The sequence below is a fragment of the Carcharodon carcharias genome, chromosome 19 (assembly GCF_017639515.1).
Source record: "Carcharodon carcharias isolate sCarCar2 chromosome 19, sCarCar2.pri, whole genome shotgun sequence".
NCBI classification, from domain to species: Eukaryota; Metazoa; Chordata; class Chondrichthyes; order Lamniformes; family Lamnidae; genus Carcharodon; species Carcharodon carcharias.
This window is the reverse complement of record NC_054485.1, coordinates 74243073-74265338: the sequence shown is the minus strand read 5'-3', so window position 1 is coordinate 74265338 and position 22266 is coordinate 74243073. Positions and strand designations below refer to the sequence as shown.

Here is a 22266-nt window from a genome sequence, read left to right as displayed (position 1 = left end):
TTCCATCAGAACCAACCTTTCCGAAGGTCCGGCTGTGGGTGATCGGTCAGGGTGAGGCTGTGAAGAAGTGTGAGTGGGCTCCAAGTGTGGTGAGAGCTTCAATCTTTAATCGAGCCTCATGAGCCATTGACTCATTCCTACAGGTGAGAGGCTGTTCAAGTGTGAGGAGAACCCCACACTCATAAGATGTCCTAACACACAAGGTGATCTGCTGAATAGACACATGGAAGAGAAATCATTCAAACATTAGGTGTGAGACAAAACCTTTGCAGTCATTGACCCTCCTAATACTCCAGCACATTCACACTGGGGAGAAGCCATTCACCTGTCAGGTGTGCCTCAAATCATTCGCACAGTCATCACACCTCCACGCACACCAGCGTGTTCACATGGGTGATAAACCATTCACTTCTGAGCTGTGTGAGAAATCATTCCCACAGTCATTCCATCTCCATGCACATGAACACGTTCATACAAGAGAGAAACCATTCACATGTGACGTGTGCAACAAATCATTCTCACTGTCATGGACTCTCCCCGAACACCAACCCATTCACACAGGGGAAAAGCCATTCATGTGTGATGTGTGCAACACATCATTCTTGCAGTCATCAGGCTTCCAACGCATTCACACCGGGGAGAAACCATTCACTTGCCAAGTGTGCCTCAGATCATTCTCGCGTTGTTCTGTGTACACCAATATACGCACACAGGCCAGAAACTGTTCAAACGGGAGGATCCACACAGGGGAGAAACCCTTCTAGTGTGAGGTTTGTGATAAAACCTTTCTGATATCTACAAGGATGCTGAGATATCAGCGCATTAACATGGGAGAAACCCTTTAGATTTGAGGTGTGCGACAAATCATTCACATGGTCATCGAACCTCCTGCACCACCAGAGGATCTACACTTTGAAGTAAGCCTTTAAGTGTGAGGTTTGTGATGAAGCTTGAATGACATCCTCAACCCTCCTGGGACACGAGAGGATTCACACAGGGGAGAAAGTCTTCAGGTGTCATGTTTATGACAAGGCTTTCACCCACTCCTTCAATCTTCTGAAACACCAGCTAATCCACACTGGTGAGAAATCATTCAGGTATGAGGTGTGTGCAAGGGCGTGAGAGTCCCTCACAGAGTCTCAGTTAGGTTTGGAGTTGTACTCTGGACGAACAGGAATGGGTGACTCAATACTGATCAATATATGAAAACAACAATTTTTATTAGACAATATTAAATAATTATTAATGATTACTAGAAAATGAAATAAAGACAACTTTATTAAAAGAAAGAAACATTTTGTATAAATATCTTAAAAGAAAGGAAGAAAGACAACTTTACATACATACTAAATTACAAATTTATAGAAGTACAAACTATATTACAATTGTTAACCCCAAATTGGTCTGTTCACAACAGCACCCCACAATATGAAATTCCCCTTAGTTCATACATCACCAAGTCTCCAAACAAATTTGCATGGGGCTGGACACTCCAGTCAGTCTCTATGTTGACAGCCCTTCCTCCCGTAATCTTATGTGGTTGACTACTCCATTCTGGTGGCAGACCTGAACGTTGGAGACTATGCCCCTTTAAGTCCAGTTTCTGGCTCCATTCCAACTTCTGAGGCTTCCATCCAGACTTCTTCAAAACAGGAATCTGGTAACCATGCGTCCTTATCAGATTCTTCTCACAGACACAGCGAGGCTTACAGACATCGCAATATTCAAGTTGTTTACCCATCTGCCATCAATCAGGTTATGCTGTCCATCAATCAAACTCCATCTCCTGATTCCATACCATAGTTGACCACCTCATGTGCGAGGTTAACCACTGTCCTGACTTGTACTTCAAATAAGTATCTGTGCAGTAAGGAACTGAATACTGTTAAACAATAACAACTTTTATTTTAGCAAATCTAGCCTGAAGAGAAAACAGTAATTTAGACAAAATAACAGTTGGGAACATGGCTGAACTGACCAGTATGAAAACAAAGCTTTGTGCAAAACAAGTCCAGTTAATAATATCACTACTGACTACTATTGATTACATGATTAATTAGTTGCTTGACTTAATCAAAGCACAATCATACTTAGTTTTAAAGCAAGGTCTACAAATTAACTTTTAAAAATTCAATACAGGTTTAATACAGGCTCTTGTAAAATCAAGAGAAAAGCAGAAATAAAATTCAAAAATATAAAATTGCAAAAGTTAGTGATTGCAGGCCTCAGGCCTACACAACCTCTCCTCTCACTTCTCCTCCTCCTCTCTATTTCTCCTTCTGTTGCTCCCTACGATCTCTCCACTTTCAGTCTCATCCTCTGCTACCTCTCTCATCCACTCTATTTCTCCCCCTTGGGGAATATAGAATTAGGGAGCAAGGTGTAAAATAAGGGCTCTCCCATTTCAGACTGAGATGAGGAGGGATTTCTTCTGTCAGAGGGTTATTGGTCTTTGGAATTCTCTTCCCTGGAGAGCAGTGGAGGCTGGGTCGTTGAATATATTCAAGGCTGAGTTAGACAGATTTTTGATCTACAAGGGAGTCAAGGCTTATGGGGGGGAGGTGGTGGTGCAGGCAGGTGGGAAAATGGAGTTAAAGGCCACAATCAGATCAGCCATGATCTTGAGTGGCACAGCAGGCTTGAGGGGCTGAATGGCCTACTGCTGTTCCTATTTCTTATCTAGCTCTCCTTTTCCTCTCCTCCTATCTCTACTCCACTTTTTCTTTCATATCCTCTCTGCTCCCCTCTCCCCTATCTCTCTCTCTCTACCTCTCCTCCTTCAGCATTACAAAGATGAGAGGAATAGAGAGAAATTTCACCATTTTTAACTTTATCATAAATAAAACAACATTTGAGGTAATAATGTAATTATGATTATATTAAACTATTTTAACTATTTCTCCTGTTTACGTGACACAACTGAAATAAACTATTATCTGTAGTTTGCTGAAATAATTGGTACTGCAGCATGTAGACTGGAGTCATGAACATGACTGACTGGTGCCTGAACGCCCAAAAACCCTGAGTGTAATTTGAAGAGCCGCCTCAAACAGGCGCAATCGGCAGAAACTCACCACTCTCATTATTCCCATCTGGGGCCGTGGTCATTTCTGTGGTTGGTTTGAGCTGTTTGTGTGATATTTAATAAACCAGAGTTAAAGATCATGAATTTTCAAATTACACATGGCGTAACTTACATTTAAAATTCCTGATACGGTCAATTTCAGCTGGATTATGCTGATAAAACCAACACAAACTGGTGTAAACTTTTGGCAACAACCTGTGCAACTATGATTGTTGCATATTTGCCAAGGTGTTTTATTAAAACAAACATTTTTAAAAATTGTGTGTGACCAATTGAAGCAGTTTTATTTAAGGGTGGTACATTGTGATCTGATTGGCTTCATGATCAATGCAGTGTGTAAACATCTACAGGATAATTTCTTCACTCATTTTACAACATGTTTTGTTTCAACAAACGTTGGGTGGGGTTTGTACAGGGAGCCCAGAGCCTGAGGAATTATTCGTGTGGCCCTGACAACAACTCAAATCAAGGTTCCTGGAATAATCTGTCTGGAGTTGGACTTGAACCCACAACCTTGTTCTCTGAGTCAGAGGGTTGTGGGTTCAAGTCCCACTCCAGGACTGGAGCACAAAAAATCATGGCTGACACTCCAGTGCAGGACTGAGGGGTGGAAGAGGTTACAGAGATAGGGAAGGGAGAGGCCATGGAGGGATTTGAAAACAAGCTCAAAAACCTCACTAAAACTAACACTGAGCTTTCCTGGGAAGAGTGGGTTATTCCTCAAGTTTTATTCCTGACAGACTGTTGGAATTTTGCCTAAACAATAGAACTTACATGAGTGAATGAAAGCAGAATGGTTAATCAGCAGTACTGATTGAAGACAATCCCTTAAGATGTCCATTCCAGCTGACACCAGGGACTTTACCATCTTTCACAGCTTCAGGAACCCAGATATAAAGACAACACTGACACCTGCAGCTCTAACTAGTTACCACTTTAAATCAAATCAAACTTTCAGGATGCCAGTTTACAGGGGGAAAAACATTATGTACACAGCGTTGGAACTAACCCCATAGAAACTGAATCTAATATGACAGAAATATTATAAGTTATTGTCAGCCATGGCTTAGTTAGCACTCTCATCTCTGAGTCAGAAGGTTGTGGGTTTAAGTCTCACTCCAGAGACTTGAGCATTGAGGCTGACACTCCAGTGCAGTACTGAGGAAGTGCTGCACTGTCAGAGATACCATCTTTCAGAAGAATTAAACCAAGGCCCTGTCTGCCCTCTCAGCTGAATGTAAAAGATCCCATGACACTACATCATGGAAGAGCAGGGGAGTTATCCCGGATGTCCTGGTCAATATGCACCTTGCAATCGATGTTGCAAAAACAGTTTATCTGGTCATTGTCATATTGCTGTTTGTGGAAATTTGCAATTCACAAAGCACTTAAATAGAGGGGAGGTGCTTTCAGATGCCCTGAAATTGTGAAAGTAGATTTATAATTGCAAGATTTTCTTTCTTAGGGAAACATTATACTTCCTGTGGACTAGAAACTATAAACCCATTGATAAAGTATATCATCCCACAGTGACATTGACCAATATATTGTGTACAGGACTCTTACTGTAGGCTCCTAAGTGTTTCAGTAAATAGGAACACACCATGCTGACAAATCAAGTGGTTTAGGTTAAGTTTGCTTACATCAAAATTTTTAGAAACATAGAAACTAGGAGCAGGAGAAGGCCAATTGGCCTTTCAAGCCTGCTCTGCCATTCAATATGATCATGGCTGTTCCTCTATCTCAACGCCATATTCCCGCTTTCTCTCCATACCCCTTGATGCCCCTAATATCCAAAGATTTATCAGTTTCTTTCTTGAATATACTCACTCACCCAGCCTCCACAGCATTCTGTGATAGAGAATTCCACAGCTTGACCACCCTCATCTCAGTCCTAAATGGCCTGCCCCATGTTCTGAGATTGTGGCCCCTGGTTCTAGACTCCCCAACAGGGGAACCATCTTCCCTGTATCTCGCCTGTCTAGCCCTGTTAAGAGTTTTATAAGTTTCAATCAGATCCCCTCTTATTCTTCGAAACAATCGCTCCTCATACAACATTCCCAGTATCAGCCTAGTGAATCTTTGCTGCACTCCCTCTGTGGCAAATATATCCCTTCTTAGGTAGGGAGACCAAAACTGCACACAATACTCAGGTGTGGTCTCACCAAGGCCCTGCATAACTGCAATAAGATATCCCTACTTCTGAAGTCAACTCCTGTTCCAATGAAGGCCCACATACCATTTGCCTTCCTAATTGCTTGCTGCACCTGCCTGTTTACTTTCATTGACTGGTGTACAAGGACACCTAGATCCCTTTGTACATCCACGTTCCCCAATATATCACCATTTACCTAACCAAAACAACAAAGCATTTAAAAATGACTCAAGATCTTTCCTGGAACATGAAATGAATCTTGGAAAATGTAGATCAGGCTTGTCCATCTATTTCAATGGGGGACCACATTTCAATTTTTTTTTCACTCGAGGCCAACGAGCAAATTTCAGTAAAATAAAGTTTGCCACGACATTAAACATGAAGTTTTTTTAAAAAGCTCGTGTACAAAAAGAAACAACTTGCTGAGAAAAACAAAATATGTCAAAACAATAAATTGATACTTTTAAAAGAATGAGTAATAAATAAAGAAGACCATTAGAGTGTGGAAGGGTGAGATGTGTGTGTCCAACTCACTCCCAGTCTCAGATGCTCACCCACTCACTCTATGTGGGAGAGTATGTGATGGTGTGTTGGGGTGTGAGAACCGAGACTGGGAGTGAGCCAGACGCACTCGTCCTTCTCTCAGCCACATACATTCACTAACCCCTCACTCACACACATATACACTCACCCCTCTCTCACACACAAATACACTCACCCCTCTCTCACACACATATACACTCACCCCTCTCTCACCCACATACATTCACTAACCCCTCACTCACACACATACACACTCACCCCTCTCTCACACACATATACACTCACCCCTCTCTCACCCACATACATTCACTAACCCCTCACTCACACACATACACACTCACCCCTCTCTCACACACACCCCTCTCTCACACACATATATACTCACCCCTCTCTCACACACACACACACTCACCCCTCTCTCTCACACACATATACACTCACCCCTCACACACACACACCCCTGTCTCTCTCCCACACACACACTCACCCATCTCTCTCCCTCTCACGCACACATACACTCCCCTCTCCCTTTCTCACACACACACACACCCCTCTCCCTTTCTCACCCACTCACACACACACACACACACTCCTCTCCTTTTCTCACACACACACACACACCCCTCTCCCTCTAACACACATACACATAACTCTCACACAATTAATTAATGCGATAAGAATGGTCAGTCCCTGTATTTGGATGGGTAATAACAGTAAACATTGGGTCAGTCAGCTCTCTGAATTGATAGTTACAGGGGGAGGCGGTGGCATAATGGTATGGTCACTAACTCATGTTCCAGAGACCCAGGGTAATGCTTTGGGGATCCGGTTTTGAATCCACCAAGACGGTTGTTGAAATTTGAGTCCAATAATAATCTGGGATTAAAAGTCTGAGGACAACCATGAAACCATTGCCGATTGTCGTAAAAACCCATCTGGTTCAATAATGTCCTTTAGGGAAGGAAATCTGTTGTCCTTACCTAGTCTGGTATACATGTGACTCCAGACCCACCGCAGTGTGGTTGACTCTTAAATGCCCTGTGAACAGGGGCAATTAGGGATGGGCAATAAATGGTGGCCTGGCCAGCAATGCCCACATCCCATGAACGAATAAAAAAAAGTGATGTTAGTAATCCATATGGATGGGTTTTCAATGCTCCAGTTTTGCTAAGTCAAATTGGATTTTAGTTGAAATGATTCAGGGACATTGTGTGTAAATCACTCAAACTGACCCACCCTCCCTCACTCATCTACCCTCACACTGAATGGGCTGGTGGGGGTGCGAGGGGTGGACAAGAGGGACCTGGAACGAGGACTAGCGACACCAAAACACAGGTGCATGAAGAGGATCAGGGGAATGCGGCTGCATTCAGGGAAATATGGGGAGAGTCAGGGGAATGCAGGCGGGTGGGTGAGTGAGGAAGTGAGGCCCCGCATACTGCACAGACTCTCTCTATCTCCATGTATTCAGAGCTGCCGGTGTTCACTGCTCCTCCAATCACAACTGCCGGTGTTCACTGCTCCTCCAATCACAGCCTGTTTCTGTCCCATGCTTGCTGCTGTCAGGCTCAATAGTGAGCCCAACAGCAGCAAACACGGGAGAGGAACGGCCTGTGATTGGAAGAGCAGCCACCTGCAGAAATCTTCAATTTCACTGACTGGTCTTACTGGGAATTTTATTATAGTCTCCAGGGGCCACATAGAGGGGCTCCATAGGCCACATGGAGGGGCTTCGGAGGCCACATGGAGGGGCTCTGAGGACCACATAGAGGGGCTTCGTGGGCCACAATCCAGCCTGTGGGCTATCGGTTGGACAAGCCTGCTTTAGGAGATCAGAGGAGTGGGTGAAAGTCTTGTCACAAACATCGCACCTAAAGAGTTTCTCCCCTTTGTGAATGCTCTGATGTCACAGAAGGGTCAAAGATATTAGGAAACCTCAGCACAGACCTTACACTTGAAGAGTTAATCCCCTGTGTAAATTCTCTGATGGTGCAGGAGATACGCTGTGAGAATGAGTCGTCACACACCTCACACCTGAATGATTTCTCCCCTGTGTGGATCCTCTGATGCTGCAGTAGGTTTGATGACTGTGAGAATGATTTATCACACACATGTGAATGGTTTCTCCCGTGTGAATCCTCTGACATTGCTGGCGATGCAATGGCTGTGAGAATGGTTTTTTGCAAACCTCGCACCTGAATGGCTTCTCCCGTGTGGCTCCTCTAATGAAGCAGGAGGCTTGAAGACATCAAGAATGACTTGTTGCACACCTCACACTTGAATGGTCCTTCCCCTGTGTGAATCCTCTGATGCTGCAGGAGACATGATGACTGCGAGAATGATTTGTTGCACCACCTCACACTTAAATGGCTTCTCCACGGTGTGAATGAGCCAGTGATTCACCAGGCCAGATAATTGTGCAAAGCACTTCTACACACCTCACATTCAAACGGCTTGTCCAGTGTGACTGCGTTGGTAATTCTCGAATGTCAATGGATGTCTGAAAGCTTGATCACAAAACTCATACCTGAATGGTTGCTTTTCCATTAAGCTATCGTGTTACTGGTGGGACAACAAATGCACCTTGCATGTTAGGGGACCTTATAAGCCTCACACTTGAACAGCCTCTCACTTGTGGGAATGAGTCAGTGGTTCATGAGGCTCAATGGTTGATTGAAGCTCTCACCACACTTGGAGCCACTCACACTTCTTCCCAGCCTCACCCTGACAGATCACCCACAGCCAAACCTTCGGAAAGGTTGGTTCTGATGAAAGGTTCCACACTACTGACCAGTTTCAGATATGATGACGTCAAAACTCCCATGACCCGACCGATTTCCAGATGATGGTTTCACTGCCCAACCTTCTCTGTGTTGAGCAATGTTGTGAAGGGACTAGGTATCTTCCCACAGTTGTGCAGTTGTTCCATGGGTGATGTCAGGATCCATCTGCTGTGTCTATCCTCTCTATAGTCTCTGGTGTAATATGGTGTAATCCTTCTGTAAAACAGGAAAAGGAAACATGATTTCCTCCAATTTCCTCTCCTCCTTTGCTGAAGTTGCTGGCTCCTCAGTTAGAGACTGTTCCACAGTGAGTGTCAGTCTGCTATTCCCCTGACTGGGGGAATCAGATGGAAATCCTTTATTTTTCCTCAGTTGATTGTCACACACCCTCTGTTTCCAGCAGGGACACTGGATAGTGACCAGGAGCAGACAATGTGGCTACTTTCTTTCCTTCACCCAGCCCCCATATTCCCAGGCACCATGAGGGTGAAAATAGAAAATAGAAAATAGTCAGGCGGAATGTAAAACAGGCTATCAATTCACGTGCTGTGAAGACCAATTTTACCCTTGGAGAATGTGTTTAATATAAAAAACACTCAGGACAAATGTTAATTCAATGGAAATTTGAAATTTCTGCAGTGATAGAAGCTAAGGAAAATATAGCTTCAGTGTAGCTGATTGAAGGGTTCTGGTTTATCCTGGGAAATTAGATACACTGCACTCGCTCAGACTGCACATCCCAAATTCAGATATCAGTCACAGCATTGGGCAAACTATCAAATCCGAGCCCCGGCTTTTGGGAAAGGAAGAGGCCTTCAGGTTAAATCTTTAAAGAAGATATTAAAAGACATTTCAATAAATGTGTCTCTGCACCTCCCAGATAATTACACCTCACCTTCTCATATTCAGTAATGACCCATCAACAAAACTCAGCCTGTAAATCAGAAGTGAAATGTTTCCAGTAAACACACTCAATATCCAACACACAGCTCCAGTCAAACAGTTCAGCACAAAGCACTGAGTAAACAGCTCTCTCAGCTGGATCTTCTCACACAGCATAAGGGGCATTTCCACAACAAAAATAAAAATACCTGGATAAACTCAGGAGGTCTGCGGTTGCATGGGAAGGTGCAACACCTCCCCCTTTACTTCCCCCCTCCTCACCGTCCAAGGGCCCAAACACTCCTTTCAAGTGAAGCAGCATTTCACTTGCACTGCCCTCAATTTAGTCTACTGCATTTGCTGCTCCCAATGCGGTTTGCTCTACATTGGAGCGACCAAACGCAGACTGGGTGACCGCTTTGCAGAACACCTTCGGTCGTCCACAAGCATGACCCAGACCTCCCTGTCGCTTGCCATTTCAACACTCCACCCTGCTCTCATGCCTACATGTCTGTCCTTGGCCTGCAGCAATATTCCAGCGAAGCTCAACGCAAACTGGATGAACAGCACCTTACCTTCCGACTAGGCACTTTACAGCCTTCCAGACTGAATACTGAGTTCAACAATTTTAGATCATGAACTCTCTCCTCGATCCCCATCCCCTTTCTGATCCCCCTTTTTTCCAATAATTTATATGTATTTTTCTTTTCCCACCTATTTCCATTATTTTTAAATGTATTTCCATCCATTGTTTTATCTTTACCTTTTAGCCTATTTCGATCCCTTCCCCCCACCCCACCCCCACTAGGGCTATCTGTACCTTGCTCGTCCTGCTTTCTACTCTTAATGTCACCTATTAGCACATTCCTTAGATAATATCACCACCTTCAACACCTCTTTGTCCTTTTGTCTATGACATCTTTTGGCTATCTCCACCTATCACTGGCCCTCTATCCAGCTCTACTGGTCCCACCCCCCCTTAAACCAGCTTATATTTCACCTCTTTTCTATTTTTCCTTAGTTCTGTTGAAGAGTCATACAGACTCGAAACGTTAACTGTGTTCCGCTCCGCAGATGCTGTCAGACCTGCTGAGTTTTTCCAGGTATTTTTATTTTTGTTTTTGATTTCCAGCATCTGCAGTTTTTTGTTTTTTTCTTAGGGGTATTTCCACACCTGATTACCCACAGGATAGTCAGACTGCCTGAACATCAGTGTGGATATTATGTGATGTAATTATCATAAATTCTGTTCCTCACTTGGTTTTCAGTCCCTACAGGAAGTGAACCAGAAGATGAAGAGGAGAGAATGGGCAGGGTGCGTAGGCTCTCTGATTAACATCTCTCACAGCCAATCCAAATATTTCTGGAGCAACATGAGTTTCCTGAAGCTTGGGGAACTGACCGATGAAATGGAGGTGACTTTGAGCAGCAGATCAGGTGGGGATTTAAACTTGTCATTGTCCCATCTGAATAAAACCTCACTTATTGCAGCTGCTGTCTCAGTTCCCCCAGTAAATGTTTGACAGAGATTTCTAGTGTGGGAATAGCATTCCACATCCTCGGAGGCTTTGAAAATAACATCAGTGGAGGATGTGTAGCCTCCGATGTGTTTGTCAGCAGATCAGAAGAGGAAGACCCACAGCATCCAACACAACGATAATGTGCAGTGGTGGGATCAGTGCATTAACAGGAGAAAGAGAGACACAGGAGGGAAGCACATAGGAGGGAGGGACATAGGAGAGAGGGACACAAGAGAGAGAAACAGGAGAGAGGAAATCAGGAGAGAGGGACAAAGGAAACTGACCCAGTACTCGGGGAGTGACTCAGTGGTTCAGGGAGTTACTGTGACTCAGGAGTGAGGTGGGACTCAATGTGTGAGTAGATGCCCCATAAGGTGATATCTGACAGCCCTGCCCTGTCCAGGGGTCACCTCCTGTGGAGGTTCAGCTCCCCTCAGCTCCAAGTTTCAGGTCAACATTCACCTCATCCAGTTCCTTTCCCAGGATGTCCCAGTCCATCCACCCCTCCCAGGATATCCTAGTCCATTCACCTCTCCCGGGATATCTCAGTCCATTCGTAATTACTGCGATGTCCCAGTCCATTCAACTCTCCCAGGATGACCAAAGTCCATTCACCCCTCCCAGGATGACCAAGTCCATTCACCTCTCCTAGGATGACCAAGTCCATTCACCTCTCCTAGGATGACCAAGTCCATTCACCTCTCCTAGTATGACCAAGTCCATTCACCTCTCCTAGGATGACCAAGTCCATTCACCTCTCCTGGTTCCTCTCCTGGATTGTCCCAGTTTAGACCTTGTTTGACAGTGATATTAACAATAAAAACATAAAATGCTGGAAAAACTCAGCAGCTCTGGCAGCTTCTGAGGAGAGAGAAACAGAGTTAATGTTTCATGTCCATATGACTCATCCCCAGAACTAAAGAGGGAGTGGAAATGTGATGGATTTTATAATGCTTAAGAGGGGATGGAGCAAGGATAGGTAACAACTAAGGAGAGATTGCAAAGATGTCATGGGCACAAGACAAAGGAGGTGTTAATGGTGGTGGTAATGAGTAAAGAAGGTGCTGATAGTGGCATAAAGGTAAGATAGCAGAAGGTTGTTGTGAATATTCTCTCTCTCTGCGGAATACTGCGATCCACCCAGGTGTAGCCAGTACCTGAAATAGCTCCCAAATATCTGAAATAGCTGATTGGCTTCTCTCTGTGAGCTGCCTCAGAGAAACAGGCGTCAATAAACAATACCTCCTCCTCAGTGTGTGGTGCATGAAATGGTGGCATCGGCCACAGAAGGAAGGGATGGACCTTGTCCCTAATCAGCTGACCATCAGGTCACTCCCCTTCCCCGCATATGGGTCTGATGTCCAAGTTCCTGACAATGAAAGCATTGTGGGATGATCCAGTGTAAGCGGCGTTCACATGGAGTGTCCTTAGATGGACATTACACACTACATGGAGGAGGGGAATTTTTTCTGTTCAGGTAGCTCAGTGAGTTTCCTCGAGTGACCTTCAATGCCATGTGAGTGTTATCAATCACTCCCAACACCTTGGGGAAACAGCTATTCTATGGAACTCCAATGACCTCTGCTGCTGCTCTCTGGGTGTTGTATGAAATTTAATGGAAGTTATTTACTCTGCGGAGTCATTTACTCTCCTCTTTCATCCTCCTCCTCTGTCTCCTCTTCCTATCTTTCCACTTTCATTGTTTTCCTGCCTTCCCGTATCTCTCTTTCTCTACGTCTCTCCTCCCCTTCTCTCTCTCTTCTTCTCTTATCCTCTTTCCTCCTGTTCCTCTTGCTATCTCCCCTCCACCAGTATTATAAAGATGAGAGGGATAAAGAGAAAGTTCACCATTTTAAACTTTATCAAAAATGAAAAAACAAAGCAGACGCTCCATACAATATTATCGAGGTAATAATGTAATTCTAATTATCATCATCATTCTCTAAGAACATAGGACCTAGGATCAGGAGAAGGCCATTCAGCCCTGTAAGTCTGCTCTGCCATTCGATAAGATCATGACTGATCCGGTTATGGTCTCAACTCTGCTTTCATGTCTACCCCTCATAACTCTTGACTCCCTTCTCTACCAAAAATATGTCCGTGGGAACAGAGGACTTAGGTCTAAGTGCTTTCAGACGACACAGATTTGTGAAAGTTGATCTACAAATGCAAGTCTTTCTTTCTGAGGGAAACATTGTGCTTCCTGTGAACTGTAAACTATAAACCCATTGAGGAGAAAGTATACCAGCCCACAGTGACATTGACCAATGTATTGTGTACAGGACTCTTGCTGTAGGCTCCTGAGTGTTTCAGTGAATAGGAACACACCATGTTGACAAATCAGGTAGCTAGAGATAAGCTAAGAAAAGGAAATATTGAGTTATAATTCTATACAGAAGATCGATAAAACAGCAGACAAGCAACAACACCATATTTGGCTTACACCAAAATTTGAATCAACCAAATAACAAAGCATTTGAAAATGACACAAGATCTTCCCCCGAATATGAAATGAATCTTTGAGTGAACAAATCACACTGTTATTGCATTGAGGTATGATGAGCTCAGGGAGCTCAGGTCTGTCTAGACTCATCCCCGTTCCCTCACCATACTGAGGACAGTAGTCCTCCCAGCAGAGTACAAACATTCCCCATGGTATTAGTCAAACATCCGTCACCTGAAGAGGATCTGTCTATAATTCACATCACCAACTAAAGCAGGGTACGCTTCTACCCCATACCCACTCCTGACAGCTGGCTCACTTTACTAACACACACACACTCACATCAGGGGAAACTCTCTCAGAATACTACAGACAAAAGTTTCTTTAAAATCCTGTGCTTTAGTCTGGCTCCCAATTCCAGATCATCAGAAATGACATTGAACTTAAGTGGCAGAGAATGGAGTTCATTTCCGTCATACAAACAGATGCTGATTGAAGAGATCGACAGTGGTTTGCAAATCTGTTGCAGAGTGGACAATGACACTGCAGTCATCTGCAAACTGTAGATCATGTGTATTTATGGTCAGTTTAGTTTTGGCACGGAGGTGACAGGTAAATGAGTTTCCCATCGAGATGGTATTTAATAGTGACACCAGAGGACAGTTGATCTTTGATGAGATGAACAGTCACTGTCAGGTAGATTGTAAATAGAATGGGGGCTATCACACAGCCTTGCTTGACACCAGTCTGGATTTTGAAGGCTTCTGTTCCAGATCTCCCACTCAAGACAGCTGCAGTCTATTATTATGAAGCAATTGCAAGATTGTGATGAAGTTTCTTACACATCCAATCGTTGGAGCACAAAGCAGAGATGATAAGAATATAGAAATGGTAGATGAGAAGCTGAAGGCTTTCTAACCACTGAGTATCTGATTGTCTTCTTGGTCAGAAGGAGATTCAGTGAGTGACTTGTACCTGACGCTGTACTGAAAGGATGCTGAGTTTATACAGGAGCTTCTATACATTTTATTGCCTTCTTTTGGTGATCCAGTCAAAGGTTAAATTGGCCTTCTTGAAATGATTGGACTGATTATGGGAGAGGTTTGATGTAGACACTGCTGAGACAGACGGTACTTTGGAACAACAGCACTGGAGGGTAAACAACAGACAATTCTCAGTGTAATGGAAGCAGGTGACCCGGCTTCAAGTCCATATGGAGACATCGGTGTATAGCCAGAGAGCAGTAAGTGAAACAATCCTAGCACACGTCACACTGGGTTTGTCTCTTTGTGTGCGTTCATTTATGTTCCAAGGGGTCCGATAACTGTGTGATGACTTTATCACAGAACTCACACCAATAGAGTTTCTTCCCTGTATGTGTATGTGTGTGTGTGTGTGTGTGTGTGTTGATGGACCAGGAGATATGCTGACTGTGTGAAAGCCTTGTCACATGCCTCACACCTGAATAGTTTCTCGTCTGTGTGAACCCACTGATGCTTCAGGAAGTTCAGGAGGAGAATTTCATCTTAAGTTCACACTTGAAGAGTTATTCCCACGTGTGGATGCTTTGATGGACTAAGTGGTCCGATGAGTTTGTCAAAACTTTGTCACATACCTAACACTTCAATGGTTTCTCCCTAGCATGAATGAACCAGTGACACGTCAGGCGCTATGATTGTGTGAGGTCCTCATTAAATGCCTGATACTTGTACAGCTGCTCTCCATTGTAGGTCCATTGTGAATGCGAAAGTGTTACACGAATGTCACTCACAGTGTGAAAGTTCAATCACGCAGCTCACAGTTCAATGGTTTCTCCCCTGTGTGAATTGTCTGATGTATGAGGAAGGATGTTGACCTTGTGAAGGGTTTGTCCCACATTTCACACATTAACATTGTTTCCTTAATGTGGATGCATCAGGGTTTCATGAGCATTGTTTACTGTGTGAAGGCTCGGTCACACACCTCATGTTTGAATGGCTGCACCACTGCGTGGATTCGACGGTGATTTAAGAGGCCTGATAACTGTGCATAGCCCTCATTACACACCTCACATTTGAACGGTTTCTCCCCAGTGTGAATGCGTTGGTGCACACGGAAGTTTGATGAGTCTGAGAAAGATTTGTCGCACACCTCACACTTGAATGGCTTCTCCCCAGTGTGGATGCGTTGGTGTACACGGAGGTTCGATGAGTCTGAGAATGATTTGTTGCAGACCTCACACTTGAACGGCTTCTCCCCAGTGTGAATACGTTGGTGTTGCAAAAGCATTGATGACCGTGTGAAGGCTCGGTCACACATCTCACACTTGAAGGGTTTCTCTCCTGTGTGAATCCACTGGTGCGTCAGGAGATCAGAGGATTGGGTGAAACCCATCTCACAAACATCACATCTGAAGGGTTTCTCTCCTGTGTGAAACCTCTGGTGTATCAGGAGATTCGTAGATGTCGCAAAAGCTTTATTGCAAATCCAACACTTGAAGGGTTTCTCCCCTGTGTGGATTGTCTGATGGACCTGGAGGCTCGACAACAGTCTGAATGATTTGTCACACACCTCACATTGGAACGGCTTCTCCCCTGTGTGAATGCGTTTGTGTCCGCGAAGATTTGTTAAATGAGAGAATGATTTGTCACACACCTCGCAGGCAAATGGTTTCTCCCCTGTGTGAATGCGTTGGTGTGCACGGAGGTTCGATGACTGTGAGAATGATTTCTTGCACACATCACACACAAATGGTTTCTCCCCTGTGTGAATGCGTCGATGTGCACGGAGATTTGTTAAATGTGAGAAGGATTTGTTACACACCTCACATGTGAATGGCTTCTCCCCGGTGTGAATGCGATGGTGTTGCAATAGTGTGGATGACTGTGTGAAAGCTAGATCACACACCTCACACTTGAATGGTTTGTTTGCCATGTGGCTGTGGCAGTGTTTTAGGAGATCTTATGAGTCTGTGGAGCCCTCCCCACACTTGAACAGCCTCTCACCTGTAGGAATGAGTCAGAGGTTCATAAGGCTCGATGAATGATTGGAGCTCTCACCATACTTGGAGCCACTCACACTTCTTCCCAGCCTCACTCTGACAGATCACCCACAGCCAAACCTTTGGAAAGGTTGGTTCTGATGAAAGGTTCCACACTACTGACCAGTTTCAGATCTGATGACATGTCAAAGCTCCCCTGACCCGACCGATTTCCAGATGATGGTTTCACTGCCCAACCTTCTCTGTGTTGAGCAATACTGTGAAGGGACTGGATGACTTCCCACAGTTGTGCAGTTGTTCCTTGGGTGATGGACAGGATCTATCTGCGGTGTCTATCCTCTCTGTATTCTCTGGTGTAGTAGGGTGCAATCCTTCTGTAAAACAGGAAAAGGAAACATTATTTCCTCCATCTCCCTCTCCTCCTCTGCTAAAGGGACTGACTCCTCAGTTAGAGACTGTTCCACAGTGAGTGCCAGTCTGCTATTCCCCTGTGTGGGGGACCAGATACAAGTCCTTTCTTTTTCCTCACTTGACTGTCACACACCCTCTGTTTCCAGCAGGGACACTGGATAGTGACCAGGAGCAGACAACATGGCTACTTTTTTTCCTCCACCCAGCCCCCTTCTTCCCAGGCACCATAAAGGCAATGGAGGAGACAGGCAGAATGTAAAACAGGCTATCAATTCACTGTGAGCTTGAGTCATGCTGTTGAAGAGCAGTTTTACAGTGTGTGTTTAATATATAAAAAAACACTCAGGATAAATGTTAACTTTGAAATTTCTCCTCTTGTTAACCAAAATTATTTCAAGAAAACACATTAGGCAGGAAGTGCTAGAAGCTAAGGAAAATATTGCTTCAGTGTATCTGATTGAAGGGTTCTGATTTATCCTGGGAAATTAGATACACTGCACTCGCTCAGACTGCACATCCCAAATTCAGCTATCAGCCACAGCACTGGGCAAAACTATCAAATCAAACCCAGGCTTTTGAGAAAGGCCGAGGCCTTCAAGTAAAATCTTTAAAGAAGGCACTGAAAAACACTTCAATAAATGTGTCTCCGGGTACGGCAGCCAAAGTGCTATGGTGCTGGATTAACAATCCAGAGATTGAGAGTTAAAATCCAACCACGAAAAGTTATATGCATAGAATTACAGTGCAGAAACAGGCCACTTAGCCCAGTTGGTCCAGGCTGGTGTTTATGCTTCACATAAGTCTCCTCTCATCCCTCTTCATCTCATCCTAAAGCATATCCTTCTGTTCATTTCTTCCTCATGCGCTTATCTAGTTTTCCCTTAAAGGTATCTATGCTATTCACTTCAACCACTCCATGTTGTGAAACTGAATTTGATAAATTTTGGAATTTGTGCAATAGAATCAAAAGAAACATGAAAACTTACAGGGGTTGTCTTAAAAACACAAACATTGTCCTTCAGGGAAGGGAACCTGCTACAACCCTTCAATCAGCTACACTGAAGCAATATTTTCCTTAGCTTCTAGCACTTCCTGCCTAATGTGTTTTCTTGAAATAATTTTGGTTAACAAGAGGAGAAATTTCAAAGTTAACATTTATCCTAAGTGTTTTTTTATATATTAAACACACACTGTAAAACTGCTCTTCAACAGCATGACTCAACATGGTTGACTTTGAACTGCCCTCTGAAGTAGCCTAGCAAACAATGATAAACATTCACCACAAAGTCCAATAATGAGGAAAGTCAGATAGATCTGAACAATCCTGGCATTTTGTCAGAATAAGATTAAGGTGATCTCAGCGCAGTGAAATCTGGAAAGTCTCTCTTACTAAGGTCTGAGAACAAGTACCCAAGTGAGGAGCTGCCTCACAGACTGGTCAAGTAGCAGTGATACTTACTGAATCGTACCAATATGGAAACATCCCAGACTCCTCCGTCACCATCCCTGGGTACATCCCGTCCCACTGGCAGGTGGGGAAGTCTCAATATTGACTCCATGGAGTCTCACGGCTTCAGATCAAACAAGTTCAAGGAAAACTACCAGTCCCCTCCAAACTGATGAATGAGTACTTCATTATGTTAATCAGCACTAAGGAAGTAGACTAAGGACAGATCCCAAAACTGGGTATTCATGAGATGCAGCCATCAGCAGCAGCAGGATTGTATTCCATCACAATCTCAGAGCCCGGCACAGCCCTCATTCCATGCTTATCATCAAACCAGTAGATAGACATGTCAGGAGCAGCACTGGATATTGTTTAGAGTCCAGGTTTGAACCTATTGAAGGTTAAAGCAAAAGCAAATCTTTTATATGTAACCTCTCGTTATCAACAGTTCTGAAAATGGAAACAGTTTCTCTTTATTTACTCTGTCTAAACCCTTCATGATTTAAAAATCTCTAACAAATCCCCTCTTACCTTTTTCTGCTCTAAGGGAAACAATCCCAGCTTCTCCAGTCTATCCACGTAACTGTAATCCCTCAATCCTGGAACCATTCTAGCAAATTTCTTTTGTACCATCTCCATAATTCAGAGATAGGGCGGTGGAAGGTCTTGAAGGGATTTGAAAAGACAGAAAACATCCAGATCACAACACACAGACAGAACTGACCATTCACAGTCCACAGGATAATAACCAGCTCCCAACACACACACACACACACACACACACAACTCAACAATAGGAAATCAGTAAGAATATCAGACACTCTGCACCTCCCAGATAATTACACCTCACCTTCTCATATTCAGTAATGACCCATCAACAAAACTCAGCCTGAAAATCAGAAGGGAAATGCTTCCAATAAACACACTCAATATCCAACACACAGCTCCAGTCAAACAGTTCAGCATAAAGCACCAAGTAAACAGGGCTCTCAGCTGGATCTTCTCACACAGCATAAGGGGCATTTCCACACCTGATTCCCCACAGGATAGTCAGACTGCCTGAACATTAGTGTGGATATTATGGGATGTAATTATTATAAATTCTGTTCTTTCACTCACCATCTCCTCACTTGATTTTCAGTCTCTACAGGAAGTGAAGCAGGAAGAGGAAGAGGAGAGAATGGGCAGAGAGGGTGGGCTCTCTGATTGACGTCTCTCACAGCCAATCCAAATATTTCTGGAACAACATGAGTTTCCTGAAGCTTGGAAAACTGACCGGTGAAACGGAGGTGACTTTGAGCAGCAGATCAGGTGGGGATTTAAACTTGTCTCATTTGAATAAAACCTCACTTATTGCAGCTGCTGTCTCAGTTCCCCTGGCAGACATTTGACAGAGATTTCTCGTGTGGGAATAGCATTCTTCATCCTCAGAGGCTTTCAAACTGACAACATCAGTGTGGGATGTGTAGCCTCGGATGTGTTTGACAGCAGATCAGAAGGGGAAGACCCACAACAGCCAAGGTAGTGATGATGCACAGTGGTGGGATCAGCACATACACAGGAGCGAGGGAGACAGGAGAGAGAGAGGCACAGGACAGAGGGATACAAGAGAAGGGGCTTGGGAACGAGGGACAGAGAATAGACGTTGGGAGAGCAGATTGAGCCAGTGCTTGGAGAGTGATTCTGGGAATCAAGGAGTGCCTCTCTGGTTTAGAATTGACTCTGTGCTTGGAGAGTGACTCTATGCTCAGGGTGTAACCTGTGCTTTGGGAGTTACTGTAACTTGGAGATTGACTCCAGGATTACCAATACTAGGAAAATAAGGGACTTGCAGACCATAGGACTCGTGGAGGGGCCTTGGGGTGGATCGCTACTGGAGTGATAAAAGGAACAGCCACTCAAGATCCAAACTAGTCTCTGATGAAAGGTCATCTCGAGCTGAAATGTTAACTCTATTTCTCTGCACACACGCTGCCTGACCTGCTGAATATTTACAGCATTTTTAGTTTTGATTCTACTTTTTAAAACACAGAAACAGACCATTCGGCCTGACTGCTTTCTACCGGTGCTTATTGTCCACGTGAGCTTTCTCCCTACGTATTTTAACTCACCCTATCAGCAGATCCTTGTACTCCTTTCTCCTTCATTTCTTACCTGGCTTCGCATCAAATTCGTTGAAACAATTTGCCTCAACCATTCCCTGTGGTGGCAAGTTCCACATTCTAACCCAGTCGGAATCATCTATTTGTGATTGGGGTCCATTTTTCAAGGAATAGAACTGAAAAGCAAAGAAGTTATGTTGAACTTGTATAGAACCTTGGCTAAACCACATGTGCAGAGGTGTCCACAGCTCTGATCTCCTGATTGATAAAGGACATAAAGGAACTGGAGAAGGTGCAAAAACATTTATAGGAATGACATTGAGAATTGAGAGATTGTAACTATTAAGAAAGACTGAACAGGCTGACACTCATTTCCCTTGAAAAGAGAAGGCTGAGGGGTGACAAATAGAAATTATAGCACATGTTCCCACTTGTGTGGGGAGTCCAAAACCAGGGGCCAGAAAAAAGATGATCAATAATAAATCCAATGAGGAATTCAGGAGAAACTTCTTCACCAAGAGAATGATTAGAACGTAACCCAGTCAGAGCTATGCGTATGCAATTTAAATCACATTTTCAAATGGTTCCCAGAGCAGGCAATTACCCAAAAGAAAATATTGGAAGAATTAAAACCACTTCAAACTTCTAGGTAACTACTCTACAGACATAGACTGATTCCCATTCTCCCATTGCTGACTCTCCCAACACCCCCGATCACCCAAGGGATGCTCCCCCCCGCCCCACATCCATCAGACTACTTCCAGCCCCTGGGCAACTCTTCCACCCCACTCCTCCCCTCCAGGCGACTCTCCCCTCCTCCCCGGCAGGTGACTCTTCCCCCCCCTCCAGGCGACTCTCCCTTCCTCCCCCACAGGCGACTCTCCCCTCCAGGCGACTCTCCCTTCCTCCCCCACAGGCGACTCTCCCCTCCGGGCGACTCTCCCCTCCTCCCCCGCAGGCGACTCTCCCCTCCTCCCCCGAAGGCGACTCTCCCCTCCTCCCCTCCGATGACTCTCCCCTCCTCCACCGCAGGCGACTCTCCCCTCCTCCTCCGCAGGCGACTCTCCCCCCAGGTGACTCTTCCTCCCACCCCTCCCATGGGGATTCTTCCCCCTGACCTGCGCCTCCCACAGGGACTTATTCCACTGCCCCACACCCACCTCACAGGAACTCTTCCCCCGGCCAGGCCCAACGGTTGACCTTTCCCCCAACAGCCGCCAGGGCCAACTGTCACCCCGACTCCCACAAGGCCTGAGCCACTCCTTCCCCCTGCCCAGGCCTGACCTGCAACCTAACCCTGACACTCAGCCACCCCCGTCTCAAGGCAAAGGACCTGCACCCTGACCCAACACCACAGCCAAAGCCCGAAAGTGAGCAGGTCGGGCAAGATAGTATCACCTGGATTTTGGGGTAAGAACTTGCAGCAGAGTGGCAATCTGACTCAATTGCCACCCTACCAGAAGTAATGCCCAATGATTGATAAATCTGTAGTTCTGCCCTTGCAGAATTTGTGACAGGCCCTTCAGCACCAGTAAGGGAGATGGATTCAGAACTGGGAGAGTCAAACTTTTATATTTTTACTCCACAGTCTGGTGAAAACAGTCTCTCACCAGTCACAGGAAACCAATGTAGTCCCATGTTATCCATTTAACCAAGTTGATGGGAGGGGGTGAAGAGAGGGGGGATAGAGGAGATTAAACAGCTGCGATCCTGGTTCCCGCCGCCCGGGGCTGGGATTTACAGGTGCGCACCTCCAATTTCAGCCCTGCCCACGTGACAGCGGCTCGGCCTCGCGCTTTCTCAGATTCGAACTCCCGAACGCTGGGCGTCAACCACCGCTGCGCGCGTCAGAACTACAACTCCCATCAGACATCGCAAGCTGTGTCGGGCCCATCCCGGGTTTCATCTTGCCCCT

The 22266-nt window shown here is 44.9% G+C and overlaps 1 protein-coding gene and 1 long non-coding RNA gene across 10 annotated transcripts in view; both read right to left on the bottom strand.

The window, feature by feature from the left end:
* LOC121291529 (zinc finger protein 235-like) overlaps positions 1–22064 on the bottom strand; it is a 31333-nt gene extending 9269 nt beyond the window's left edge. Inside the window, exons 1-5 of one of the 9 annotated variants that reach the window (XM_041212862.1) lie at positions 21962–22064; positions 20404–20527; positions 18781–18914; positions 18262–18640; positions 12817–16765 (exon numbers count right to left, since the gene is read on the bottom strand). In XM_041212862.1, coding sequence (XP_041068796.1) covers positions 15347–16324 — 978 coding nt within the window. In that variant the 5' untranslated portion in view covers positions 16325–16765; positions 18262–18640; positions 18781–18914; positions 20404–20527; positions 21962–22064 and the 3' untranslated portion in view covers positions 12817–15346. Of the gene's footprint in view, positions 1–1260; positions 1883–7810; positions 8783–12816; positions 16766–18261; positions 18641–18780; positions 18915–19368; positions 19404–20403; positions 20727–21961 lie in introns of those variants that run through there. The other 8 variants (XM_041212866.1, XM_041212863.1, XR_005946020.1 and 5 more) reach the window with 8 other exon arrangements.
* LOC121291532 lies at positions 1261–8656 on the bottom strand. Its single transcript, XR_005946022.1, has 2 exons — positions 8575–8656; positions 1261–1860 (listed from the first exon to the last, which is right to left on the bottom strand). It is a non-coding gene; the product is annotated as an uncharacterized LOC121291532 (long non-coding RNA).
* Positions 22065–22266: the final 202 nt, after the last annotated feature.